We start from the raw sequence: 26,411 nt of genomic DNA on the forward strand, positions 1-26,411 counted from the left end.
GGTGTTGATGTCTTCATAGGAAATGTAGTTCTCTGCCTTAGCTTCGAAACGCTGAAAAAAGGAACCCAGTCCGATCCGATAAGTATAACTTCGATTGTGACTGAAACGCCAACAGATTTCAAACCTGTTATTTTGTTATTTGTCTTGAACATTAGTTCCGGTCGCATTGCTAGCATTATTTTGTAATTGAATAACATTGAGCCTAGTGAAAGGCTATTTTGGCAAGATTATTTGTGTGTGATTTTGGGGCTGAATTGAGAAAAATAATGAAGTCATAAATGGCTGAAAAATAGGTAAATATAAAGGACGTGCTGTCCAAATTTTCACTCGAGAGTTAGTTGGATGTACTCGCGATTTGAGCAAAAGGTTTTAGGGTTGTTCATGTTTTTAAGACTAACTGCTACCTTTTTACTCCAACGCCACATTGTTATCTCTTTGCTCTTGTAGTTAACTTGACTAAGCATACGACTTGTAGTCGAGTCTCATTTGTGCATTCAGTTTCCTGGGTTTGTGGATGGGGAAAATCATAATTGTTTTACCTTGGTTGTTGTTAGGACATGACGGTGATCAAAGCCATCTTTTGGGAGAAAACTTTTGAAGTTATCTTTACTTGAACTGGTGAGTATTACCATCTCTGTTCTGTGTGTGGTGTTCGGGCCCGGCAACGGGTATGTTTTGTGGACGGAATTTGATATCAAGTGGGGTCTACGGTCATGTTTGTTTCCTCGAACGTTGACGGAGCGTCAATGAGTTCGGATCAAGTACTGCAACGGAAATTTGGCTCGTGAGAGTCATTTGTATCCTTTCTATATGTGGTGTTTGTTCATTTCCTTATATGATGTGTATATGTGCCTTAAAAGTGAAATGCCATGATTCTTGACTACTTGTACTTGTGGTACCTCATTGAGCGCAAGCTCGCCCCGTTCCCGTTATCATTGTTTTCCTTACAGGGCTATCGCGCCCCATTTTTTTTAAAATAAGAAAAATGAAAGACAGTTTTTGAAATATGACTTTTAATTCAATTTTTGATTGGAAAATTTTGATTTAAAAAGAAAATGGAAAAACACGGGTCTAAATGGGACTTGAAAATGTGACAATTTGATCAAAAATATAGTTTAAAAAGGGTTTTTTGAATGAAAAATGGAGTCGCCACTTGGTATAGAGTTAAGGTGTACCAAGTCACCAAAAAATAAATTTTTAAAGAAAAAAATAGAAAACCTTTTTTAAACGACTCCAAGTCTACGAAAATTAGAGAAAAAGATTCGGGAGTCACATTTGAAGAAAGGGAAGGCAATGATAAGAATCCAAGGCACCCTTTCAACCTAACCAAGGTTAGTTGGGCGATTTAGTCAAAAATTTTCTTATTTTAACCTAAAGATTTATCACATTTGGATGTACTATATGAATGCAAACCCTAGACCTAAGAGGGTATCGGGAGATCGAAATATCTCTTCAAAACTCAATTGGTGCCAATCACATTAATTGTGATGCCCAATAAAGACTATTCGAAGAAGTCACGAATAATGTAAGTCATGAGACTCGAAAGAAAGAAAAAGTAAAGAAAATAATAATATACAAATGTGTATGACCTAAAGGAATGCTGTAGACACCAAATTTTGAAATAATTTATATGCTTCGTTTTAGTGATAATTCTTGTCTATTGATTTTTGTTAATTTCATGATTTTGTTTTAGATGGTTTGCATTTTTGTTCATTATCGTTTGTTTTGCCCTTTTAGGTGTTATTTTATTTTATTTTAGTTTTATTCACTTTTTAGTTTTTTTTTAGTTTTTCCTTTTTAAGTTTTAGCATAGAAAATCATGGAAAATGAAAAAAAGGAAAAATCATGAAAAAAAAAACAGATACGCGGCATGCAAGCTGCGTATTGTCGCAGCTTGCAAACAGAGAATTGGGCAGCCCCTTTAGCTGCAATTTTAGGAAAATGGCTGAGGGTTTTAGGGGTTGGAGGTTCCCATATAAAAGGGAGGAGATAGCCTTTTATTATTTTGGGGGGGGCTGATGAAATAAGAGTGAGGCGGCTGTGAGGGAGCGACGGTAAAAAAAAAAACCAGAAAAGCTACGGAGAAAACTTGAGGGAGAGGATAAGGGGGTATCGATCGACGGCCGCACATCTGGAGAGAAGAAAGAAAGAAAACATCGACAGAATAGAAAGTTTTGGGAGAGAAAGGGGTGGCCAGAACAGAAAAAAGAACGAAAAAAAAGAGAAAAAGATAGGAGAGGGACGGCGAGAAAGTTTTAGATAGGGAATAACGGCCGCAAATCTAAAAACAACAAAAGAAAACAAAAATCAGAGAGAATAGGCATCAAGTGACGGCTGCAAAACTTAAGGAAAAATAGAGGAAGGAAATAGAGGAGCTGGGTTTCGGGCAGACGAAGGAGAAGAAATAAGAAAAGGGGGCAACGAAGGAGAGTGAGGGTGGCGGCTGCCAATCTGGAAAGAAAAAAATGAAGACAGAGGTGCGGCGGTGGAATTGGAAAGGAGAAAGGAAAACTGAGAGACGGATAGAGATGAGATAGCTACGGCTGAGGGCTACTGGGTAGAGAGGAACCAGAAAAAGGATAGCTATAAATCTTGGGGCAAACGAAAAGAAAACTTGCGGATAGAAAAAGGTTGCAGACTGCGCACGAAGGAGAAAGTTGCAGCCGAGGGGATTCGAAAAGGGAGGTTGGAAACGGAAAATCTGTGGAAGGAAAATAGCAAACTGGAAAGATTTGTTCTGAAGTAAGAACCTTTTCTCCGCAAGCCTCTTCATTGAAGGTAACAATCACTTTCTTGATTCATGTTTCACATGGGTTTTTTATTGTTATCTTGGAAATCTGTCTAGAGTGTCAGACAGGTTCTTGACCTGTTATCTTTCTGTCACCTAATGGTGCATGATCGAACCTGATTAGTTAGTGTTTGTGTGGGTCCTTGATATATTTCATTATCTGAGTCTGAAACGCCGGGTTTGAGTGAAAGGATGGCTAGATGAAGTTGTCGTCCTCTGCTGAAGGACGCAGCTTCAATCGCATTTTTTTTGCATAAAAGTTTTCCAAGAGTTTGCGTCATTTCTGTCTAAGTTTTTGCTTGATTGGATGTCAAGTCCAAGGCTGTGTTGTTTAAGTCATTTGTGGTGTTCGGATGAAAAGAAATCACACCAGAAAACCAGAAATTTTTTTAAAACAAAGCTGAATGTTTGGGTCTGAAATTTGAGTTTGGAAATGAAAAAATGCAGCAGGCTTGCATGTCCGTTTGTTGAAGTTTTGCATAGTTAAAGTGTTTGATTTGTTTACCATTTGATTGGAGTACCGTATGCATGTATGATGTGAAGTAGAGTTATGTTTTGAAATAGAGTTCAGCTGCAATATAGCAATCCCATTCGTTGCAGCCATCGAATCATTTTGCTGCATTTTCTTTGCTGATTCCCTTTCCACGATTGCCCACCAAGTTTCGCCCCTAGCTTGTTTGTTGACCTTATATTGAAAAGAAGAAATTGAATAAGTGGTGTTTGAGTTGGCCTGCTTGGAGTCTAAACCACCTGAATCAAGATCACATACCCGTTGAAGATGAATTTCAGGTTGCCAAACCTGTTTTACATGAATGTAACCCCAGATTTTTGCATCAGTTCATCCTGCGTTTCTTGCTATCTTGTTTGTTTCATTATTTGGGTCCGTTTCCCAAAAGGTTTAAGGTTTTGATGCCTCCTGTCTCACTTCTTGTGTTTGTCATGTGCCTGGGATCTTATCATGCTCCAGTCAGTAGAGTTTGTTTTAGTCATTTGGGGTCACACATGTTTTCTCGTTTTTGCTGCTCCATTTTCTCTCTTTGCCGATGTCCTCTTCTGTGTCACATGTTATCATTTCAGAAATTTCGTTGGCTAGAGTTGAGTAGCTTCATGTAGGTTTCATGTAGGTTTTTGTGTTGGAATGCCATATTATAGCTTCCTTTGGTGATGTGCAAATGATTCAAATCTTTCGAGAATTGCAAAGGCTTGCAGGAGTAGTTGCGGTTTGAAGTTACAGAAACCTGAATGCATGGCACAACGTTTGCATGAAAATATTCTTCAAAATTGCCTCTTAACCCCCTCAAGTTTCACCTTATGCTATTATGACCCACAAAATTGAGAAAATTAATCAATTGGGTCCCTGTGATTTTTGCAGCAATGCATTATGGCCCAATTACATTCCATTTTCTTGCAATTTGGTCCTAGAAGTAGTTGCATTTTAACCTTTACTTGACCTTTTCTTTGCTCTTGGGCCCTTGAAGTTCCTAAAAATGTTTAATTAGGCTTGAGTGCTTGATTAATGCTCACAATTGAGTCCTTGGTAGCCTCAATTTTTCAACTTGATTGCTTGTTTACTTTCATTAATGACCATATTTTGTTAAGGTGGTGCTTAATTGCATGAATTTGTGAATTTTATATCTAAATGAGCTTGTGTTTGCCTATTTTCTTTAATTTTCCCAAATAAATTGGTACCTTGACCATTTCTTTTATTTTGGAGGATAAATAAGTGACTTCACCCCATTAGAGCTCCAACTCAAGGGAGGTATAACTTCTTTTATCTTTTTTGTCTCTCCTATGTGATCCAACGTGCTACGTGAAAATTGCATGTCTACTTGCTTCCCTTGTTTTTCTTTAATTCCTTTCATTTACTTTTGCTTTTTATTTAAGTTATTATTTATGGGGTATGTGTACACCTCTTGGCTTGTAATAGATAGGGCTTGGAGGAGCATTCAATGAAGACCTATCGAAGTCATGTGCCTAGCTAGCAAATGTAATAGTTAGGGCTTTAATTGTCTTATGTGTCTTGCATGTTTAGTTACTACGTGTTAATTTGCTTTGTTAGGGTCATCCGGTCATCCGGTCGATTTTTGTATAAATCATCAATTCATTTGACCAATTTACCCCTTTTAGGGTCATCCGGTCGATTTTTGAATAAATCTTCATTTCATTTGGCCAATTTATCCATTTTTTAGGGCAACCGAGCCGATTTTGAATAAATCAAGTTTCGTTCAATCTATTTGATCAATTTACCCTTTTTAGGGTGATCTGATTAATTTTGGATAAATTAAATTTCATTCAATTCATTTGACCTGTTTCTCTTTTAATAAATTGTCAATTTCATTTGACCAATTAGGATTTCAATGTCGAATTTCAAATTGGAAAATCTAGTCGATTTTGATAAAAACATCCATTGCATCCAGCCATTTGATTCAATTGGGGTTTTGGCCCGTGCTTCACTGAGAAAATTTTGTCAAACAAATTCCAGTCTCTTCGATAGGAAGTTCGTTAAGGTCAAAACCCGTGCAAATTCTTGTATCGATCCAAAGTGATCAATCCCTTCGGACGATATCCTCATTTTGACAAACGTCTCTTCTCACTTCAATTGACCAAATTTTTTTAAAATTACTTCTCACTCAATGAGTTGATCGGATCCATCAGGTATGGTATAGTGCCTACCCTAGAGGATTGCATCCTCATTCTAGGCTTACCCTTGGCACAAAAAGAGCTCCTCCATAGGACATGCATCCGATTTTTTGGATATTTACTAACTCTTGTCTTTTCCTTTTCCTTTTCTTTATTTTATTGGAATAACTAAGCGAGGGTTGAATCTAAAGGCAATCTTTTCAAAAATTTTCAGGATATATTTAAACATAGCTTCTCGTCGAAACCCCATCATAACACGATCCCGTAGTCAAGCTCAGAGGAGTCGTGTAAACATGAGTTCACAATCGGAACAAGCAGATAGGTCTACTACTACCGCCCAACCTGAAACTACAAGTTTAGGGGTTCAGTTGACTGAGATGCTTACTAAGTTTGGTGAAATGGCTACCGAAATGGCGGCCCAAAGGAAGTTGATTGATGAGCTAATTAGCAGCGGAGTTCAACCTGAACCTATACCCGTTAAGCAGCCTGAGCAAGAGCCATTTGTCATCCCTTCAACTCAAGTCACCGTTACTCCATCTTTCCCTATTCCACCCGAAGGAACTTTCACATATCCCACCATACATTTGCCATACACTTACCCTCCTGATCCTTCATTTTTCCCTACTTGCATGCAAGGCCCACAACCCCAAATCACTTCAAACATACCACCAGAGCCACATACTTTTTATCACACTGCTGCTGAGCCATTCCTACCCGACCATATTGTTCAAACCAAGCCAGAAATGGGGGAATCTTTCGCTCCCGTTGATATAAAGCTGCTCAAACGCCTTGACCGTTTTGATGAGTTTATGAGGAAAAGTCAGGGGTTGAACAAACAAGGAGTCTTGGATTACGATAAGCTTTGCCTTTTCCCGAATATGCAATTGCCTGAGGGGTTCAAAACTCCGAAGTTTAACAAGTACGATGGCACGGGTAATCCCAAAACATATCTCCGACTGTTCGCCAACAAGTTGGGTAGGCCAACAGATGATGAAAATCTGCCTTTGAGGCTATTCCCAGAAAGTTTGGAGGGGGATGCACTCGACTGGTATTCCAAGCTGAAACCCGAAGAAGCGAAGACCTGGCTTGACTTGTCCAACGCTTTTGTAAAGCAGTACGAGTATAATTGCGAGCTGGCTCCAACACGAACCACGTTGGAAGGGACAAAGAGGAAGCCATCTGAAGATCACAAGACTTATGCCAAGAGGTAGAGGAAAATAGCTGCAAAAGTCGAGCCACCAATGACCGAGGACGAAATCATACGCACTTTCATTAAAGCACATGATCCGCCGTACTTTGAAGAAATTTTTCGCATGACTGGATGCTCGTTTGCCGCTATTGTCAATAAGCTTGAAGAGTTCGATGACTTCGTGAAAGCTGGGAAGATTGTTAATGTCTCTGCCCTCAAATCCCAGTTGGATGCCTTGCAGGGACAGGGGAATAGTGGGAAGAATCCACAACTTAAAAAGAAAGAGGGGGAAGCTGCCTTCATATGGGGTCAAAACCCTATCCCAAGACCTAAACCTCGACAATATCCCACCTACTCCAACCCTTACCCTTACTATTCAAACCTTCATCCTGTTTATCACACCAACACCAATCATCCTCGATCTCGCCCTAACTACACCAACTCGCCTTTAACCCCTTTTCAAATTTCTCAACCAAATCCTCACCAAAATTGGCATCGGCCTCCATTCAATCCAAGAATGCCTCCGCCAAGCAGACCCGTTTACAACTATCCTCGGCCTCCTAAAGCCAACAATCCGGGACGTAACCGCACATTCACCAATCTCGACAGGCCTTTGGATCAATTATATGACCAATTGAAGGCTGCCGGAATGTGACGCCCCGAAAAAAAGAGTTTGAGAACCCGTAAAAACCCTAATCTTTTCCGAGGGTTCCTTTAATAGCATGTTTTCTGCATTTCCTGGCTTAGGAAATTTTCCTGAGGAATTTTTATGAGTAATTATTGTTTTTAGATGGTTTTTCTAGTATTGGAGAGTTTTTGGAAAATTAAGAGTGTATAATGGACGTGGGACCCACTAGTGCGAAAAGTTCGGAAAAATTCGGCCAATAAGGTTAAGTTTCGGATACTGTGTAAAATTTATCGGGTGTTAAGAGATAAGTAGAGTGTGTGAAATGATTGATATGAGAGAGAAAAGAAAGGATAGGATTGCATTTATGAGAGTGACAAGTGTCACCATTTCATTTGATTTGACTTAAGAGTTACTATTCATTTTTTTTGACTTTTGACCAAAATTGGTTAAATATCTAAAAATTTCACAAAAAATCACCATTTTCTTACCTTGGATGGCCGGCCCTCTTAGCTCAAGAAGGAAGAAAGCTTCTTCAATTTTCAAGCTCCCAATTAGCTCAAATCAACCAAAACAATTGCATAAATTAGTTTCTACTCCATAAAATCTTTCTAGTTGGTGTTAGTGGTTGATTTGGTGAAGTTTTTGGAAGAGTTAAGGTGTCCAACATCTCTATCTCTCTTGGTTACTAGGTGAGTGGTGTGTGAATTCCCTCTTGCACTTAATGAAGCTTAAGTTATGCTTATTAGTGATTAAAGTGCTGAAATTTCTGGTTTTATCTTGGTTTGAAGTGATTTGGTGAAGTTTTGATTTTATTGATGATTTTTCTGGTTTAATTGGATTATGGTGTTGTGGTTGTTTATGATGATTGATAATGAGGGGTTATGACTCTAGTGGATGGAAATGATTGATATTTGCAACCAATTTTGGATTTGGAATAAATTTTGGAAAGTTAGGGTTCATGAAGCTACATTCTGCCCGAATTTATTGCACCATGTTAGAGGCCGAATTGGACTTTGCTCAAAACATGAAAGTTGTAGGTATTGATGAGTTTGAAGTGCCTGTAAAATTTCAGGTCATTTGGATTTGTGTAGAGTGATTTATGTCGATTTTACTGTTGCTGGTCTGGGTTGCTCAGAATGTGAAAACTGCGCTTGTAATCGTTTGTTTTCACTGGAATTGGTTTGGATTTTGAAGTTGGTGTCTTCTGATGAAATGTAGCTGGATGTCTTAGCTAACATATGCCTTTGGAATTTCGGCATTTGGACCTGTATAGGTTGAGTTATAGTAATTACAGCATTGTGTGATTTGTGAACCTGTTTTAGTGGTTCTGGTTTGGTATTTTTGGCATATTTGACCTAGTTGTGCTAGGAACTGGACTGAGTGACCTTCTACATTGTTGTAGCCCTGGTTCTTAGCTTCGAAACGGTGTATCTTGCACCTTCATCCGACAATCGTAGCGCCTTTGGTGCCATTACCGCAAAATGACGTCAAAACCTGTTTTTCTGGTTTTGAACTTAACTTTCATTTCCAGACTTTTTCCTAGCTTGACTTGTCTTTGTACTACTTGGAGCTTGCTGAATGGATATTAGATGAACTTATTTGTGTGACTTTGGGACTGGCTGGAGTAATAATGAAGCCTTAATGGCTGGAAAAGTTAGAAATGTAGGGGAAGTGTTGTCCGAACTTTGAAGGGACTTGTTTGCATTGGGTTTGTGATCTAAGGCTTGGAGTTGAGCAAGGCAATGATACATGATGGATGGTTTCTGAGCCGTGGAGGTGAGTGACCCCAAACTATTGTTAAAGCTTCTTATGAAATGTTTCTTGCATTATTTACTCGATTGCATCTCATGCGTGCTTGCATGTGAATTCATGATATGATTTTGGCTTCAATGAGTTCTGGGAAAGTCTTGTACTGGACACCAACGTCTCCACTCTGTTTGTGGTTCATGTTCATGTTATCTGGAGCTCAAAAAGGGGCTTCCTCTCTCTGTTCGTGTGTTATGCTCTATTTGAGCGTTGGGTGTTCAAGTTTCAATGATTTCACTGGCTCACGAGAGCAAAAATACGTGCATTTGATACTTGAATCATGACATCACGACATCATCGAAATGCATTATTGTGAAAGATATTTGATTACTGGTTTTATTTGGTTACTCGCTGAGCTTTTAGCTCACCCCAAAAATGTTTTATTCCCCCCCCACAGGGCTCAAGGCGAAGAAAAGCTTGGAGTGCTTATTCACGTGACTGGATGGCTTATATCGTGTACAGTTTAAGTTTGGATCTATTTTATGTACGAGTTGGTCTTGTATAAATATTTGAATTTGATATGGATGTAAGTATACGTTCCATGATTGGAATCAGTTTCCGCTGTATTTGTGATATGTAATTATTGGCGAATTTGATGAAATTTTGAGATTTATATTGTAATTGGGTTGAGGACTGTAGTGAGCGACTGAGTCCCGGCGAGAGTTGGGCAGGCGGCCCGCCGAACCCTGGGGTACGCCCTAGGGGGAGGTGGGGTCGTCACACGGAAAAATAGGTGTCATTCCCCCTCCAACCTATCCGTATGGCATACCCGTTGGGTATAACCCACAAGCTGTCTGTGCTTATCATTCAGGGGCACCCGGCCATCCGATTGCTGAGTGTAAAACACTCAAGCATAAAATTCAAGACATGATTGAAGCTGGAGAGATTGTAATTAGAAGAAAAGAGGCACAAGCGCCAAATGTGGATAAGAACCCCCTGCCAGAATACGATAACACCATTGGGGTTATTATGGACAATACGGAATTTAAGGAGCCTGTTAAAAACTCGTCAAGTGAGGCTGAGGTGTTTGTAAATTGGACAGCCAAATTTCTACCCATTCAGAAGGAGTTCCGGTAAACCAAGGGGTTTGTCATTTATGCGAATTCATGAAAAATACTTTTGCATCTGTAATTAGCTAATGAAAGCATCTTTACTTTTGACTAAAATTTGCGCATGTAAATATTTTTTAAGTTTTTATTTCATTTCCATTTGCTTTCAATCAAAGGTTTTATGAAAATGCACAAGTCATTCTTGTCAGGTTATTTTGTTTATTCATTTGTTTATATTTCGGTCATATTGCTTGTTTGTTGTATACTTGTTTGCTTATTATTCCAAATTCGTTAATTCTTTCAAATGGCCAAAGATGAAATTATTTGACCCTTTGGATATCACTTTTCTGGAATTCAATAATGGCAATCTCTATCTCACTCACGACTTGAAAATTTTGGAACCCAGATTTCAAAGCGAGAGTGATAAAGAGAAAGTATTTGATTCTTTTTCAAAAATCTTGAACAAAATGAGGAGAAATTCGAACCAAACCAAGAAGCCATAGCAATTGTTCACATTGGCACTGAGAATGAGGTCAAAAGGACATAAATCAGCATTCGTTTGGACAAAAGCAGAAAAGGAGATGATTAAGAGTTTGACTATGTGTCAAGGTATACAGATGGTTGGAGGCAGTCTCGTTTGCAGTAGCAGAAATTCTATCTTTGCACACTCTAATGGGAGTTCAGCCAAGAATGTCGTTTGTCATGAAATGTTACAAACATGCCTGGTCTGAGCCTACGACAAGAAGTTTCATCAGCATACATTTTGAGGAAGGCGACAAAGCACTCAAGCGAACTTTGCCAATACAAGACGAAGGCAGAGACAAATTCGCTCAAAATCAGAAAAGGCCGTTCGTTGTCCAAAAGGTATTACCTGGCGGAACACTCATTTTGGCGGAAATGGATGGTCAAACATTCCCTCAACCCATCAAATCAGATATGTGCAAGAAGATTTTCATTTGATCATGCAAATTTTCCTTAGAAATTCATGCAAGTGACGAAATGCAAGTCAGGCCCTCTTCTTTTACATTTAAAGCATTTTATCCCTACTTGTCCCCTTTGAGCCATCAGAATTGACAAATTTTCGTTTGGCAGCCCCTGAGAATTGCAAACCCCACACTGGGGCAAATTCATTTTGAAAAGAGATGATCGGAAAGAAAAGGCAAACCCCACACTGGGCAAATTCATTTTGAAAAGAGATGATCGGAAAGAAAAGGAAAACCCCACACTGGGGCAAATTTAGTTTTTGAAGAGAAATGCAAAAGTGAGGAAATGCAATGAAAAATGCAAAGAGAAGAATTCAATCAAACTGGGGCAAATCTTCCTCGGTTTCGTTCAAAAATTGGAGATAGTCTCAAAATGATGCAATCTCAGGTTATTTCACACCTTTAAGCAAAATTTGCTTTCAAGCCTCAACTTTTCTTGAAAACACCCCACCTGACCTCATTACAAAAATCCAAAAGTCCTGGCTTTCGTCACTTGCTATATTTCTATTAGGGATTTTCGCTAATCAATTGGCAGGTGATGTCCATAATGTCTTCGCCTAACCTCATAAGAGAAGTGCATTTTACTGATGCCAGAAATCTTAAATTCATGTTTCTGAGTCAATCATGGTCGAGATAGTTCATTGTTCTTTAGGTGAAAACCCGAAAGGGCGCCTCGAAAAAGGAAAAAGCAAGCAAAAGCAAAAAGAAGGAAAAGAAAGAAAAAGAAAAGACAAAACAAAAATAAAAAGGGTGGGGGCAACTTTGGTGAAAACCCGAGAGGGCGTCAAGGCAATTTTTCTCGACAGACGAGCACGAGAAGGAACAGCGGGTGACCTGGTTCATTTGGACCTTTTCCTCATTTTTGTCATACTTCGGCCAATGTTGAATTCCAGAACAAAGATATCCAGAGGTTTGAATATGACATCTGTTGGCCAAAACTGTGTTGCTTTGTAAAAATATTCTTTTCCAAATACATCTTTTCTCATTTGCTTGTATTCATGGCATTTTGTAGGATTAAGCATAGTTGGATGTGTTTTACATTCTTTGACATATTCATTCCATGCATAACATAGGAAATCATCTTGCATATATTTTGATTTTTCATGCATCATTCTTTTACCATTGGATTCGGATGAATGATAAACCGTAAGATTTGTGCAAGAATATGGGATTCAATCATCTATTAAAGTGAGTAAAATGCAACCAAGCTGCTACATGGATTTGGTGACAGGGTAAATGCGCACTTTATTGGTCTCCAGAATCGAAAGGTTTCAAAATTACAAATTCAACCAAGGCAGATACCGCAGCAAAAGTTGGCAAAGGCATCAAAAGACTCATGTTTACACGATCTTCAAGGCAAACCGGATCGAATGATGGTGGCAAGTCCATTATTTCTTCTTTTCTTGCAAGAACGTTGCATTTACAAACACAAACAACCACACTTCTTTTCGCACCTAAATCGACGTCAGAAAAAGCTCCCCAGTAAGCAAAGACGAAATGATAATTTGGCAAAGGTTGGGTCATAAGAAACAACATCAGCTATCGTTCTAGCTATAAAGATCCAAATCTCCCTCTTGGTACAAAAATTTGAACTACTCTCAGGTAAGAACTCAATTCATTGTTTAAAAATTCCCCAGCGAAATCCCATTTTACATTTTTTTTCGGGTCAGTCCCGTTTACATTTTTGTTCGGGTCAGTCCCGTTTAAATTTCTGTTCGAGTCAGTCCCGTCTAAATTCTGTCTGGGTCTATCCGGTGGGTCTATCCCATTTACATTTCTGTCCGAGTCTATCCCGTGGGTCTATCCCATTTACACTTCTGTTCCGTGGGTCTATCCCATTTACATTTCTGTTTGGGTCTATCCCGTTTATATTTCTGTTCGGGTCTATCCCGTGGGTCTATCCCATTTACACTTCTGTTCGGGTCTATCCCGTGGGCCTATCCCATTTACATTTCTGTTCGGGTCTATCCCGTTTACATTTCTGTTCGGGTCAGTCCCGTTTAAATTTCTGCTCGGGTCAGCCCCGTTTTAATTTCCTGTTTGGGTCTATCCCATTTACATTTTGTTCGGGTCTATCCCATTTACATTTCTGTTCGGGTCTATCCCATTTACATTTCTGTTCGGGTCTATCCCGTGGGTCTATCCCATTTACATTTCTGTTCGGGTCTATCCCGTTTACATTTCTGTTCGGATCTATCCCGTGGGTCTATCCCATTTACATTTCTGTTCGGGTCTATCCCGTTTTAAATTTTCTGTTCGGGCCTATCCCGTTTTAAATTTCCTGTTCGGGTCAGTCCCGTTTTTACATTTCTGTTCGGGTCAGTCCCGTTTAAATTTCTGCTCGGGTCAGCCCCGTTTTAATTTCCTGTTTGGGTCAATCTCATTTCAACATTTTGATAAAGAGGTCAGTCCTTGTTTCAAGGGCGGCTATCGTTGGAATCATTCGCAGCCGAATAATGCAGGTAAGTATTTGGTGTCTACTTCTTGGTCTCAAGTTTTTTCAAAACTCAGACAAAGAGGGGCAAACTGTAGACACCAAATTTTGAAATAATTTATATGCTTCGTTTTAGTGATAATTCTTGTCTATTGATTTTTGTTAATTTCATGATTTTATTTTAGATGGTTTGCATTTTTGTTCATTATCGTTTGTTTTGCCCTTTTAGGTGTTATTTTATTTTATTTTAGTTTTATTCACTTTTTAGTTTTTTTTTAGTTTTTGCTTTTTAAGTTTTAGCATAGAAAATCATGGAAAATGAAAAAAAGGAAAAATCATGAAAAAAAAAAACAGATACGCGGCATGCAAGCTGCGTATTGTCGCAGCTTGCAAACAGAGAATTGGGCAGCCCCTTTAGCTGCAATTTTAGGAAAATGGCTGAGGGTTTTAGGGGTTGGAGGTTCCCATATAAAAGGGAGGAGATAGCCTTTTATTATTTTAGGGGGGGCTGATGAAATAAGAGTGAGGCGGCTGTGAGGGAGCGACGGTAAAAAAAAAAACCAGAAAAGCTACGGAGAAAACTTGAGGGAGAGGATAAGGGGGTATCGATCGACGGCCGCACATCTGGAGAGAAGAAAGAAAGAAAACATCGACAGAATAGAAAGTTTTGGGAGAGAAAGGGGTGGCCAGAACAGAAAAAAGAACGAAAAAAAAAAAGAAAAAGATAGGAGAGGGACGGCGAGAAAGTTTTAGATAGGGAATAACGGCCGCAAATCTAAAAACAACAAAAGAAAATAGAAATCAGAGAGAATAGGCATCAAGTGACGGCTGCAAAACTTAAGGAAAAACAGAGGAAGGAAATAGAGGAGCTGGGTTTCGGGCAGACGAAGGAGAAGAAATAAGAAAAGGGGGCAACGAAGGAGAGTGAGGGTGGCGGCTGCCAATCTGGAAAGAAAAAAATGAAGACAGAGGTGCGGCGGTGGAATTGGAAAGGAGAAAGGAAAACTGAGAGACGGATAGAGATGAGATAGCTACGGCTGAGGGCTACTGGGTAGAGAGGAACCAGAAAAAGGATAGCTATAAATCTTGGGGCAAACGAAAAGAAAACTTGCGGATAGAAAAAGGTTGCAGACTGCGCACGAAGGAGAAAGTTGCAGCCGAGGGGATTCGAAAAGGGAGGTTGGAAACGGAAAATCTGTGGAAGGAAAATAGCAAACTGGAAAGATTTGTTCTGAAGTAAGAACCTTTTCTCCGCAAGCCTCTTCATTGAAGGTAACAATCACTTTCTTGATTCATGTTTCACATGGGTTTTTTATTGTTATCTTGGAAATCTGTCTAGAGTGTCAGACAGGTTCTTGACCTGTTATCTTTCTGTCACCTAATGGTGCATGATCGAACCTGATTAGTTAGTGTTTGTGTGGGTCCTTGATATATTTCATTATCTGAGTCTGAAACGCCGGGTTTGAGTGAAAGGATGGCTAGATGAAGTTGTCGTCCTCTGCTGAAGGACGCAGCTTCAATCGCATTTTTTTTGCATAAAAGTTTTCCAAGAGTTTGCGTCATTTCTGTCTAAGTTTTTGCTTGATTGGATGTCAAGTCCAAGGCTGTGTTGTTTAAGTCATTTGTGGTGTTCGGATGAAAAGAAATCACACCAGAAAACCAGAAATTTTTTTAAAACAAAGCTGAATGTTTGGGTCTGAAATTTGAGTTTGGAAATGAAAAAATGCAGCAGGCTTGCATGTCCGTTTGTTGAAGTTTTGCATAGTTAAAGTGTTTGATTTGTTTACCATTTGATTGGAGTACCGTATGCATGTATGATGTGAAGTAGAGTTATGTTTTGAAATAGAGTTCAGCTGCAATATAGCAATCCCATTCGTTGCAGCCATCGAATCATTTTGCTGCATTTTCTTTGCTGATTCCCTTTCCACGATTGCCCACCAAGTTTCGCCCCTAGCTTGTTTGTTGACCTTATATTGAAAAGAAGAAATTGAATAAGTGGTGTTTGAGTTGGCCTGCTTGGAGTCTAAACCACCTGAATCAAGATCACATACCCGTTGAAGATGAATTTCAGGTTGCCAAACCTGTTTTACATGAATGTAACCCCAGATTTTTGCATCAGTTCATCCTGCGTTTCTTGCTATCTTGTTTGTTTCATTATTTGGGTCCGTTTCCCAAAAGGTTTAAGGTTTTGATGCCTCCTGTCTCACTTCTTGTGTTTGTCATGTGCCTGGGATCTTATCATGCTCCAGTCAGTAGAGTTTGTTTTAGTCATTTGGGGTCACACATGTTTTCTCGTTTTTGCTGCTCCATTTTCTCTCTTTGCCGATGTCCTCTTCTGTGTCACATGTTATCATTTCAGAAATTTCGTTGGCTAGAGTTGAGTAGCTTCATGTAGGTTTCATGTAGGTTTTTGTGTTGGAATGCCATATTATAGCTTCCTTTGGTGATGTGCAAATGATTCAAATCTTTCGAGAATTGCAAAGGCTTGCAGGAGTAGTTGCGGTTTGAAGTTACAGAAACCTGAATGCATGGCACAACGTTTGCATGAAAATATTCTTCAAAATTGCCTCTTAACCCCCTCAAGTTTCACCTTATGCTATTATGACCCACAAAATTGAGAAAATTAATCAATTGGGTCCCTGTGATTTTTGCAGCAATGCATTATGGCCCAATTACATTCCATTTTCTTGCAATTTGGTCCTAGAAGTAGTTGCATTTTAACCTTTACTTGACCTTTTCTTTGCTCTTGGGCCCTTGAAGTTCCTAAAAATGTTTAATTAGGCTTGAGTGCTTGATTAATGCTCACAATTGAGTCCTTGGTAGCCTCAATTTTTCAACTTGATTGCTTGTTTACTTTCATTAATGACCATATTTTGTTAAGGTGGTGCTTAATTGCATGAATTTGTGAATTTTATATCTAAATGAGCTTGTGTTTGCCTATTTTCTTTAATTTTCCCAAATAAATTGGTACCTTGACCATTTCTTTTATTTTGGAGGATAAATAAGTGACTTCACCCCATTAGAGCTCCAACTCAAGGGAGGTATAACTTCTTTTATCTTTTTTGTCTCTCCTATGTGATCCAACGTGCTACGTGAAAATTGCATGTCTACTTGCTTCCCTTGTTTTTCTTTAATTCCTTTCATTTACTTTTGCTTTTTATTTAAGTTATTATTTATGGGGTATGTGTACACCTCTTGGCTTGTAATAGATAGGGCTTGGAGGAGCATTCAATGAAGACCTATCGAAGTCATGTGCCTAGCTAGCAAATGTAATAGTTAGGGCTTTAATTGTCTTATGTGTCTTGCATGTTTAGTTACTACGTGTTAATTTGCTTTGTTAGGGTCATCCGGTCATCCGGTCGATTTTTGTATAAATCATCAATTCATTTGACCAATTTACCCCTTTTAGGGTCATCCGGTCGATTTTTGAATAAATCTTCATTTCATTTGGCCAATTTATCCATTTTTTAGGGCAACCGAGCCGATTTTGAATAAATCAAGTTTCGTTCAATCTATTTGATCAATTTACCCTTTTTAGGGTGATCTGATTAATTTTGGATAAATTAAATTTCATTCAATTCATTTGACCTGTTTCTCTTTTAATAAATTGTCAATTTCATTTGACCAATTAGGATTTCAATGTCGAATTTCAAATTGGAAAATCTAGTCGATTTTGATAAAAACATCCATTGCATCCAGCCATTTGATTCAATTGGGGTTTTGGCCCGTGCTTCACTGAGAAAATTTTGTCAAACAAATTCCAGTCTCTTCGATAGGAAGTTCGTTAAGGTCAAAACCCGTGCAAATTCTTGTATCGATCCAAAGTGATCAATCCCTTCGGACGATATCCTCATTTTGACAAACGTCTCTTCTCACTTCAATTGACCAAATTTTTTTAAAATTACTTCTCACTCAATGAGTTGATCGGATCCATCAGGTATGGTATAGTGCCTACCCTAGAGGATTGCATCCTCATTCTAGGCTTACCCTTGGCACAAAAAGAGCTCCTCCATAGGACATGCATCCGATTTTTTGGATATTTACTAACTCTTGTCTTTTCCTTTTCCTTTTCTTTATTTTATTGGAATAACTAAGCGAGGGTTGAATCTAAAGGCAATCTTTTCAAAAATTTTCAGGATATATTTAAACATAGCTTCTCGTCGAAACCCCATCATAACACGATCCCGTAGTCAAGCTCAGAGGAGTCGTGTAAACATGAGTTCACAATCGGAACAAGCAGATAGGTCTACTACTACCGCCCAACCTGAAACTACAAGTTTAGGGGTTCAGTTGACTGAGATGCTTACTAAGTTTGGTGAAATGGCTACCGAAATGGCGGCCCAAAGGAAGTTGATTGATGAGCTAATTAGCAGCGGAGTTCAACCTGAACCTATACCCGTTAAGCAGCCTGAGCAAGAGCCATTTGTCATCCCTTCAACTCAAGTCACCGTTACTCCATCTTTCCCTATTCCACCCGAAGGAACTTTCACATATCCCACCATACATTTGCCATACACTTACCCTCCTGATCCTTCATTTTTCCCTACTTGCATGCAAGGCCCACAACCCCAAATCACTTCAAACATACCACCAGAGCCACATACTTTTTATCACACTGCTGCTGAGCCATTCCTACCCGACCATATTGTTCAAACCAAGCCAGAAATGGGGGAATCTTTCGCTCCCGTTGATATAAAGCTGCTCAAACGCCTTGACCGTTTTGATGAGTTTATGAGGAAAAGTCAGGGGTTGAACAAACAAGGAGTCTTGGATTACGATAAGCTTTGCCTTTTCCCGAATATGCAATTGCCTGAGGGGTTCAAAACTCCGAAGTTTAACAAGTACGATGGCACGGGTAATCCCAAAACATATCTCCGACTGTTCGCCAACAAGTTGGGTAGGCCAACAGATGATGAAAATCTGCCTTTGAGGCTATTCCCAGAAAGTTTGGAGGGGGATGCACTCGACTGGTATTCCAAGCTGAAACCCGAAGAAGCGAAGACCTGGCTTGACTTGTCCAACGCTTTTGTAAAGCAGTACGAGTATAATTGCGAGCTGGCTCCAACACGAACCACGTTGGAAGGGACAAAGAGGAAGCCATCTGAAGATCACAAGACTTATGCCAAGAGGTAGAGGAAAATAGCTGCAAAAGTCGAGCCACCAATGACCGAGGACGAAATCATACGCACTTTCATTAAAGCACATGATCCGCCGTACTTTGAAGAAATTTTTCGCATGACTGGATGCTCGTTTGCCGCTATTGTCAATAAGCTTGAAGAGTTCGATGACTTCGTGAAAGCTGGGAAGATTGTTAATGTCTCTGCCCTCAAATCCCAGTTGGATGCCTTGCAGGGACAGGGGAATAGTGGGAAGAATCCACAACTTAAAAAGAAAGAGGGGGAAGCTGCCTTCATATGGGGTCAAAACCCTATCCCAAGACCTAAACCTCGACAATATCCCACCTACTCCAACCCTTACCCTTACTATTCAAACCTTCATCCTGTTTATCACACCAACACCAATCATCCTCGATCTCGCCCTAACTACACCAACTCGCCTTTAACCCCTTTTCAAATTTCTCAACCAAATCCTCACCAAAATTGGCATCGGCCTCCATTCAATCCAAGAATGCCTCCGCCAAGCAGACCCGTTTACAACTATCCTCGGCCTCCTAAAGCCAACAATCCGGGACGTAACCGCACATTCACCAATCTCGACAGGCCTTTGGATCAATTATATGACCAATTGAAGGCTGCCGGAATGTGACGCCCCGAAAAAAAGAGTTTGAGAACCCGTAAAAACCCTAATCTTTTCCGAGGGTTCCTTTAATAGCATGTTTTCTGCATTTCCTGGCTTAGGAAATTTTCCTGAGGAATTTTTATGAGTAATTATTGTTTTTAGATGGTTTTTCTAGTATTGGAGAGTTTTTGGAAAATTAAGAGTGTATAATGGACGTGGGACCCACTAGTGCGAAAAGTTCGGAAAAATTCGGCCAATAAGGTTAAGTTTCGGATACTGTGTAAAATTTATCGGGTGTTAAGAGATAAGTAGAGTGTGTGAAATGATTGATATGAGAGAGAAAAGAAAGGATAGGATTGCATTTATGAGAGTGACAAGTGTCACCATTTCATTTGATTTGACTTAAGAGTTACTATTCATTTTTTTTGACTTTTGACCAAAATTGGTTAAATATCTAAAAATTTCACAAAAAATCACCATTTTCTTACCTTGGATGGCCGGCCCTCTTAGCTCAAGAAGGAAGAAAGCTTCTTCAATTTTCAAGCTCCCAATTAGCTCAAATCAACCAAAACAATTGCATAAATTAGTTTCTACTCCATAAAATCTTTCTAGTTGGTGTTAGTGGTTGATTTGGTGAAGTTTTTGGAAGAGTTAAGGTGTCCAACATCTCTATCTCTCTTGGTTACTAGGTGAGTGGTGTGTGAATTCCCTCTTGCACTTAATGAAGCTTAAGTTATGCTTATTAGTGATTAAAGTGCTGAAATTTCTGGTTTTATCTTGGTTTGAAGTGATTTGGTGAAGTTTTGATTTTATTGATGATTTTTCTGGTTTAATTGGATTATGGTGTTGTGGTTGTTTATGATGATTGATAATGAGGGGTTATGACTCTAGTGGATGGAAATGATTGATATTTGCAACCAATTTTGGATTTGGAATAAATTTTGGAAAGTTAGGGTTCATGAAGCTACATTCTGCCCGAATTTATTGCACCATGTTAGAGGCCGAATTGGACTTTGCTCAAAACATGAAAGTTGTAGGTATTGATGAGTTTGAAGTGCCTGTAAAATTTCAGGTCATTTGGATTTGTGTAGAGTGATTTATGTCGATTTTACTGTTGCTGGTCTGGGTTGCTCAGAATGTGAAAACTGCGCTTGTAATCGTTTGTTTTCACTGGAATTGGTTTGGATTTTGAAGTTGGTGTCTTCTGATGAAATGTAGCTGGATGTCTTAGCTAACATATGCCTTTGGAATTTCGGCATTTGGACCTGTATAGGTTGAGTTATAGTAATTACAGCATTGTGTGATTTGTGAACCTGTTTTAGTGGTTCTGGTTTGGTATTTTTGGCATATTTGACCTAGTTGTGCTAGGAACTGGACTGAGTGACCTTCTACATTGTTGTAGCCCTGGTTCTTAGCTTCGAAACGGTGTATCTTGCACCTTCATCCGACAATCGTAGCGCCTTTGGTGCCATTACCGCAAAATGACGTCAAAACCTGTTTTTCTGGTTTTGAACTTAACTTTCATTTCCAGACTTTTTCCTAGCTTGACTTGTCTTTGTACTACTTGGAGCTTGCTGAATGGATATTAGATGAACTTATTTGTGTGACTTTGGGACTGGCTGGAGTAATAATGAAGCCTTAATGGCTGGAAAAGTTAGAAATGTAGGGGAAGTGTTGTCCGAACTTTGAAGGGACTTGTTTGCATTGGGTTTGTGATCTAAGGCTTGGAGTTGAGCAAGGCAATGATACATGATGGATGGTTTCTGAGCCGTGGAGGTGAGTGACCCCAAACTATTGTTAAAGCTTCTTATGAAATGTTTCTTGCATTATTTACTCGATTGCATCTCATGCGTGCTTGCATGTGAATTCATGATATGATTTTGGCTTCAATGAGTTCTGGGAAAGTCTTGTACTGGACACCAACGTCTCCACTCTGTTTGTGGTTCATGTTCATGTTATCTGGAGCTCAAAAAGGGGCTTCCTCTCTCTGTTCGTGTGTTATGCTCTATTTGAGCGTTGGGTGTTCAAGTTTCAATGATTTCACTGGCTCACGAGAGCAAAAATACGTGCATTTGATACTTGAATCATGACATCACGACATCATCGAAATGCATTATTGTGAAAGATATTTGATTACTGGTTTTATTTGGTTACTCGCTGAGCTTTTAGCTCACCCCAAAAATGTTTTATTCCCCCCCCACAGGGCTCAAGGCGAAGAAAAGCTTGGAGTGCTTATTCACGTGACTGGATGGCTTATATCGTGTACAGTTTAAGTTTGGATCTATTTTATGTACGAGTTGGTCTTGTATAAATATTTGAATTTGATATGGATGTAAGTATACGTTCCATGATTGGAATCAGTTTCCGCTGTATTTGTGATATGTAATTATTGGCGAATTTGATGAAATTTTGAGATTTATATTGTAATTGGGTTGAGGACTGTAGTGAGCGACTGAGTCCCGGCGAGAGTTGGGCAGGCGGCCCGCCGAACCCTGGGGTACGCCCTAGGGGGAGGTGGGGTCGTCACACGGAAAAATAGGTGTCATTCCCCCTCCAACCTATCCGTATGGCATACCCGTTGGGTATAACCCACAAGCTGTCTGTGCTTATCATTCAGGGGCACCCGGCCATCCGATTGCTGAGTGTAAAACACTCAAGCATAAAATTCAAGACATGATTGAAGCTGGAGAGATTGTAATTAGAAGAAAAGAGGCACAAGCGCCAAATGTGGATAAGAACCCCCTGCCAGAATACGATAACACCATTGGGGTTATTATGGACAATACGGAATTTAAGGAGCCTGTTAAAAACTCGTCAAGTGAGGCTGAGGTGTTTGTAAATTGGACAGCCAAATTTCTACCCATTCAGAAGGAGTTCCGGTAAACCAAGGGGTTTGTCATTTATGCGAATTCATGAAAAATACTTTTGCATCTGTAATTAGCTAATGAAAGCATCTTTACTTTTGACTAAAATTTGCGCATGTAAATATTTTTTAAGTTTTTATTTCATTTCCATTTGCTTTCAATCAAAGGTTTTATGAAAATGCACAAGTCATTCTTGTCAGGTTATTTTGTTTATTCATTTGTTTATATTTCGGTCATATTGCTTGTTTGTTGTATACTTGTTTGCTTATTATTCCAAATTCGTTAATTCTTTCAAATGGCCAAAGATGAAATTATTTGACCCTTTGGATATCACTTTTCTGGAATTCAATAATGGCAATCTCTATCTCACTCACGACTTGAAAATTTTGGAACCCAGATTTCAAAGCGAGAGTGATAAAGAGAAAGTATTTGATTCTTTTTCAAAAATCTTGAACAAAATGAGGAGAAATTCGAACCAAACCAAGAAGCCATAGCAATTGTTCACATTGGCACTGAGAATGAGGTCAAAAGGACATAAATCAGCATTCGTTTGGACAAAAGCAGAAAAGGAGATGATTAAGAGTTTGACTATGTGTCAAGGTATACAGATGGTTGGAGGCAGTCTCGTTTGCAGTAGCAGAAATTCTATCTTTGCACACTCTAATGGGAGTTCAGCCAAGAATGTCGTTTGTCATGAAATGTTACAAACATGCCTGGTCTGAGCCTACGACAAGAAGTTTCATCAGCATACATTTTGAGGAAGGCGACAAAGCACTCAAGCGAACTTTGCCAATACAAGACGAAGGCAGAGACAAATTCGCTCAAAATCAGAAAAGGCCGTTCGTTGTCCAAAAGGTATTACCTGGCGGAACACTCATTTTGGCGGAAATGGATGGTCAAACATTCCCTCAACCCATCAAATCAGATATGTGCAAGAAGATTTTCATTTGATCATGCAAATTTTCCTTAGAAATTCATGCAAGTGACGAAATGCAAGTCAGGCCCTCTTCTTTTACATTTAAAGCATTTTATCCCTACTTGTCCCCTTTGAGCCATCAGAATTGACAAATTTTCGTTTGGCAGCCCCTGAGAATTGCAAACCCCACACTGGGGCAAATTCATTTTGAAAAGAGATGATCGGAAAGAAAAGGCAAACCCCACACTGGGCAAATTCATTTTGAAAAGAGATGATCGGAAAGAAAAGGAAAACCCCACACTGGGGCAAATTTAGTTTTTGAAGAGAAATGCAAAAGTGAGGAAATGCAATGAAAAATGCAAAGAGAAGAATTCAATCAAACTGGGGCAAATCTTCCTCGGTTTCGTTCAAAAATTGGAGATAGTCTCAAAATGATGCAATCTCAGGTTATTTCACACCTTTAAGCAAAATTTGCTTTCAAGCCTCAACTTTTCTTGAAAACACCCCACCTGACCTCATTACAAAAATCCAAAAGTCCTGGCTTTCGTCACTTGCTATATTTCTATTAGGGATTTTCGCTAATCAATTGGCAGGTGATGTCCATAATGTCTTCGCCTAACCTCATAAGAGAAGTGCATTTTACTGATGCCAGAAATCTTAAATTCATGTTTCTGAGTCAATCATGGTCGAGATAGTTCATTGTTCTTTAGGTGAAAACCCGAAAGGGCGCCTCGAAAAAGGAAAAAGCAAGCAAAAGCAAAAAGAAGGAAAAGAAAGAAAAAGAAAAGACAAAACAAAAATAAAAAGGGTGGGGGCAACTTTGGTGAAAACCCGAGAGGGCGTCAAGGCAATTTTTCTCGACAGACGAGCACGAGAAGGAACAGCGGGTGACCTGGTTCATTTGGACCTTTTCCTCATTTTTGTCATACTTCGGCCAATGTTGAATTCCAGAACAAAGATATCCAGAGGTTTGAATATGACATCTGTTGGCCAAAACTGTGTTGCTTTGTAAAAATATTCTTTTCCAAATACATCTTTTCTCATTTGCTTGTATTCATGGCATTTTGTAGGATTAAGCATAGTTGGATGTGTTTTACATTCTTTGACATATTCATTCCATGCATAACATAGGAAATCATCTTGCATATATTTTGATTTTTCATGCATCATTCTTTTACCATTGGATTCGGATGAATGATAAACCGTAAGATTTGTGCAAGAATATGGGATTCAATCATCTATTAAAGTGAGTAAAATGCAACCAAGCTGCTACATGGATTTGGTGACAGGGTAAATGCGCACTTTATTGGTCTCCAGAATCGAAAGGTTTCAAAATTACAAATTCAACCAAGGCAGATACCGCAGCAAAAGTTGGCAAAGGCATCAAAAGACTCATGTTTACACGATCTTCAAGGCAAACCGGATCGAATGATGGTGGCAAGTCCATTATTTCTTCTTTTCTTGCAAGAACGTTGCATTTACAAACACAAACAACCACACTTCTTTTCGCACCTAAATCGACGTCAGAAAAAGCTCCCCAGTAAGCAAAGACGAAATGATAATTTGGCAAAGGTTGGGTCATAAGAAACAACATCAGCTATCGTTCTAGCTATAAAGATCCAAATCTCCCTCTTGGTACAAAAATTTGAACTACTCTCAGGTAAGAACTCAATTCATTGTTTAAAAATTCCCCAGCGAAATCCCATTTTACATTTTTTTTCGGGTCAGTCCCGTTTACATTTTTGTTCGGGTCAGTCCCGTTTAAATTTCTGTTCGAGTCAGTCCCGTCTAAATTCTGTCTGGGTCTATCCGGTGGGTCTATCCCATTTACATTTCTGTCCGAGTCTATCCCGTGGGTCTATCCCATTTACACTTCTGTTCCGTGGGTCTATCCCATTTACATTTCTGTTTGGGTCTATCCCGTTTATATTTCTGTTCGGGTCTATCCCGTGGGTCTATCCCATTTACACTTCTGTTCGGGTCTATCCCGTGGGCCTATCCCATTTACATTTCTGTTCGGGTCTATCCCGTTTACATTTCTGTTCGGGTCAGTCCCGTTTAAATTTCTGCTCGGGTCAGCCCCGTTTTAATTTCCTGTTTGGGTCTATCCCATTTACATTTTGTTCGGGTCTATCCCATTTACATTTCTGTTCGGGTCTATCCCATTTACATTTCTGTTCGGGTCTATCCCGTGGGTCTATCCCATTTACATTTCTGTTCGGGTCTATCCCGTTTACATTTCTGTTCGGATCTATCCCGTGGGTCTATCCCATTTACATTTCTGTTCGGGTCTATCCCGTTTTAAATTTTCTGTTCGGGCCTATCCCGTTTTAAATTTCCTGTTCGGGTCAGTCCCGTTTTTACATTTCTGTTCGGGTCAGTCCCGTTTAAATTTCTGCTCGGGTCAGCCCCGTTTTAATTTCCTGTTTGGGTCAATCTCATTTCAACATTTTGATAAAGAGGTCAGTCCTTGTTTCAAGGGCGGCTATCGTTGGAATCATTCGCAGCCGAATAATGCAGGTAAGTATTTGGTGTCTACTTCTTGGTCTCAAGTTTTTTCAAAACTCAGACAAAGAGGGGCAAACTGTAGACACCAAATTTTGAAATAATTTATATGCTTCGTTTTAGTGATAATTCTTGTCTATTGATTTTTGTTAATTTCATGATTTTATTTTAGATGGTTTGCATTTTTGTTCATTATCGTTTGTTTTGCCCTTTTAGGTGTTATTTTATTTTATTTTAGTTTTATTCACTTTTTAGTTTTTTTTTAGTTTTTGCTTTTTAAGTTTTAGCATAGAAAATCATGGAAAATGAAAAAAAGGAAAAATCATGAAAAAAAAAAACAGATACGCGGCATGCAAGCTGCGTATTGTCGCAGCTTGCAAACAGAGAATTGGGCAGCCCCTTTAGCTGCAATTTTAGGAAAATGGCTGAGGGTTTTAGGGGTTGGAGGTTCCCATATAAAAGGGAGGAGATAGCCTTTTATTATTTTAGGGGGGGCTGATGAAATAAGAGTGAGGCGGCTGTGAGGGAGCGACGGTAAAAAAAAAAACCAGAAAAGCTACGGAGAAAACTTGAGGGAGAGGATAAGGGGGTATCGATCGACGGCCGCACATCTGGAGAGAAGAAAGAAAGAAAACATCGACAGAATAGAAAGTTTTGGGAGAGAAAGGGGTGGCCAGAACAGAAAAAAGAACGAAAAAAAAAAAGAAAAAGATAGGAGAGGGACGGCGAGAAAGTTTTAGATAGGGAATAACGGCCGCAAATCTAAAAACAACAAAAGAAAATAGAAATCAGAGAGAATAGGCATCAAGTGACGGCTGCAAAACTTAAGGAAAAACAGAGGAAGGAAATAGAGGAGCTGGGTTTCGGGCA

At 39.3% G+C, this 26,411-nt stretch overlaps 2 protein-coding genes across 2 annotated transcripts; both read left to right on the forward strand.

Annotated features, from left to right (window-relative positions):
- Positions 1-1,684: 1,684 nt before the first annotated feature.
- Positions 1,685-9,005, forward strand: LOC140035349 (uncharacterized). Its single transcript, XM_072075990.1, has 2 exons — positions 1,685-4,547; positions 5,643-9,005. Exon 2 carries the CDS (start codon positions 5,722-5,724, stop codon positions 6,637-6,639), a length of 918 nt encoding a protein of 305 aa, XP_071932091.1. The 5' UTR covers positions 1,685-4,547; positions 5,643-5,721; the 3' UTR covers positions 6,640-9,005.
- Positions 9,006-14,400: 5,395 nt separating this feature from the next.
- On the forward strand, positions 14,401-21,016 carry LOC140035350 (uncharacterized). The gene is made up of 2 exons (XM_072075991.1): positions 14,401-16,558; positions 17,654-21,016. Exon 2 carries the CDS (start codon positions 17,733-17,735, stop codon positions 18,648-18,650), a length of 918 nt encoding a protein of 305 aa, XP_071932092.1. The 5' UTR covers positions 14,401-16,558; positions 17,654-17,732; the 3' UTR covers positions 18,651-21,016.
- The last annotated feature ends 5,395 nt before the right edge of the window (positions 21,017-26,411 follow it).

Source organism: Coffea arabica, chromosome 2c (genome assembly GCF_036785885.1).
Source record: "Coffea arabica cultivar ET-39 chromosome 2c, Coffea Arabica ET-39 HiFi, whole genome shotgun sequence".
Taxonomy (NCBI): Eukaryota; Viridiplantae; Streptophyta; class Magnoliopsida; order Gentianales; family Rubiaceae; genus Coffea; species Coffea arabica.

What these genes read in the sequence shown, in the direction of transcription:
- LOC140035350 (XM_072075991.1), top strand. Translation starts at nt 17,733, where the DNA reads ATGAGTTCACAATCGGAACAAGCAGATAGGTCTACTACTACCGCCCAA.
- LOC140035349 (XM_072075990.1), top strand. Translation starts at nt 5,722, where the DNA reads ATGAGTTCACAATCGGAACAAGCAGATAGGTCTACTACTACCGCCCAA.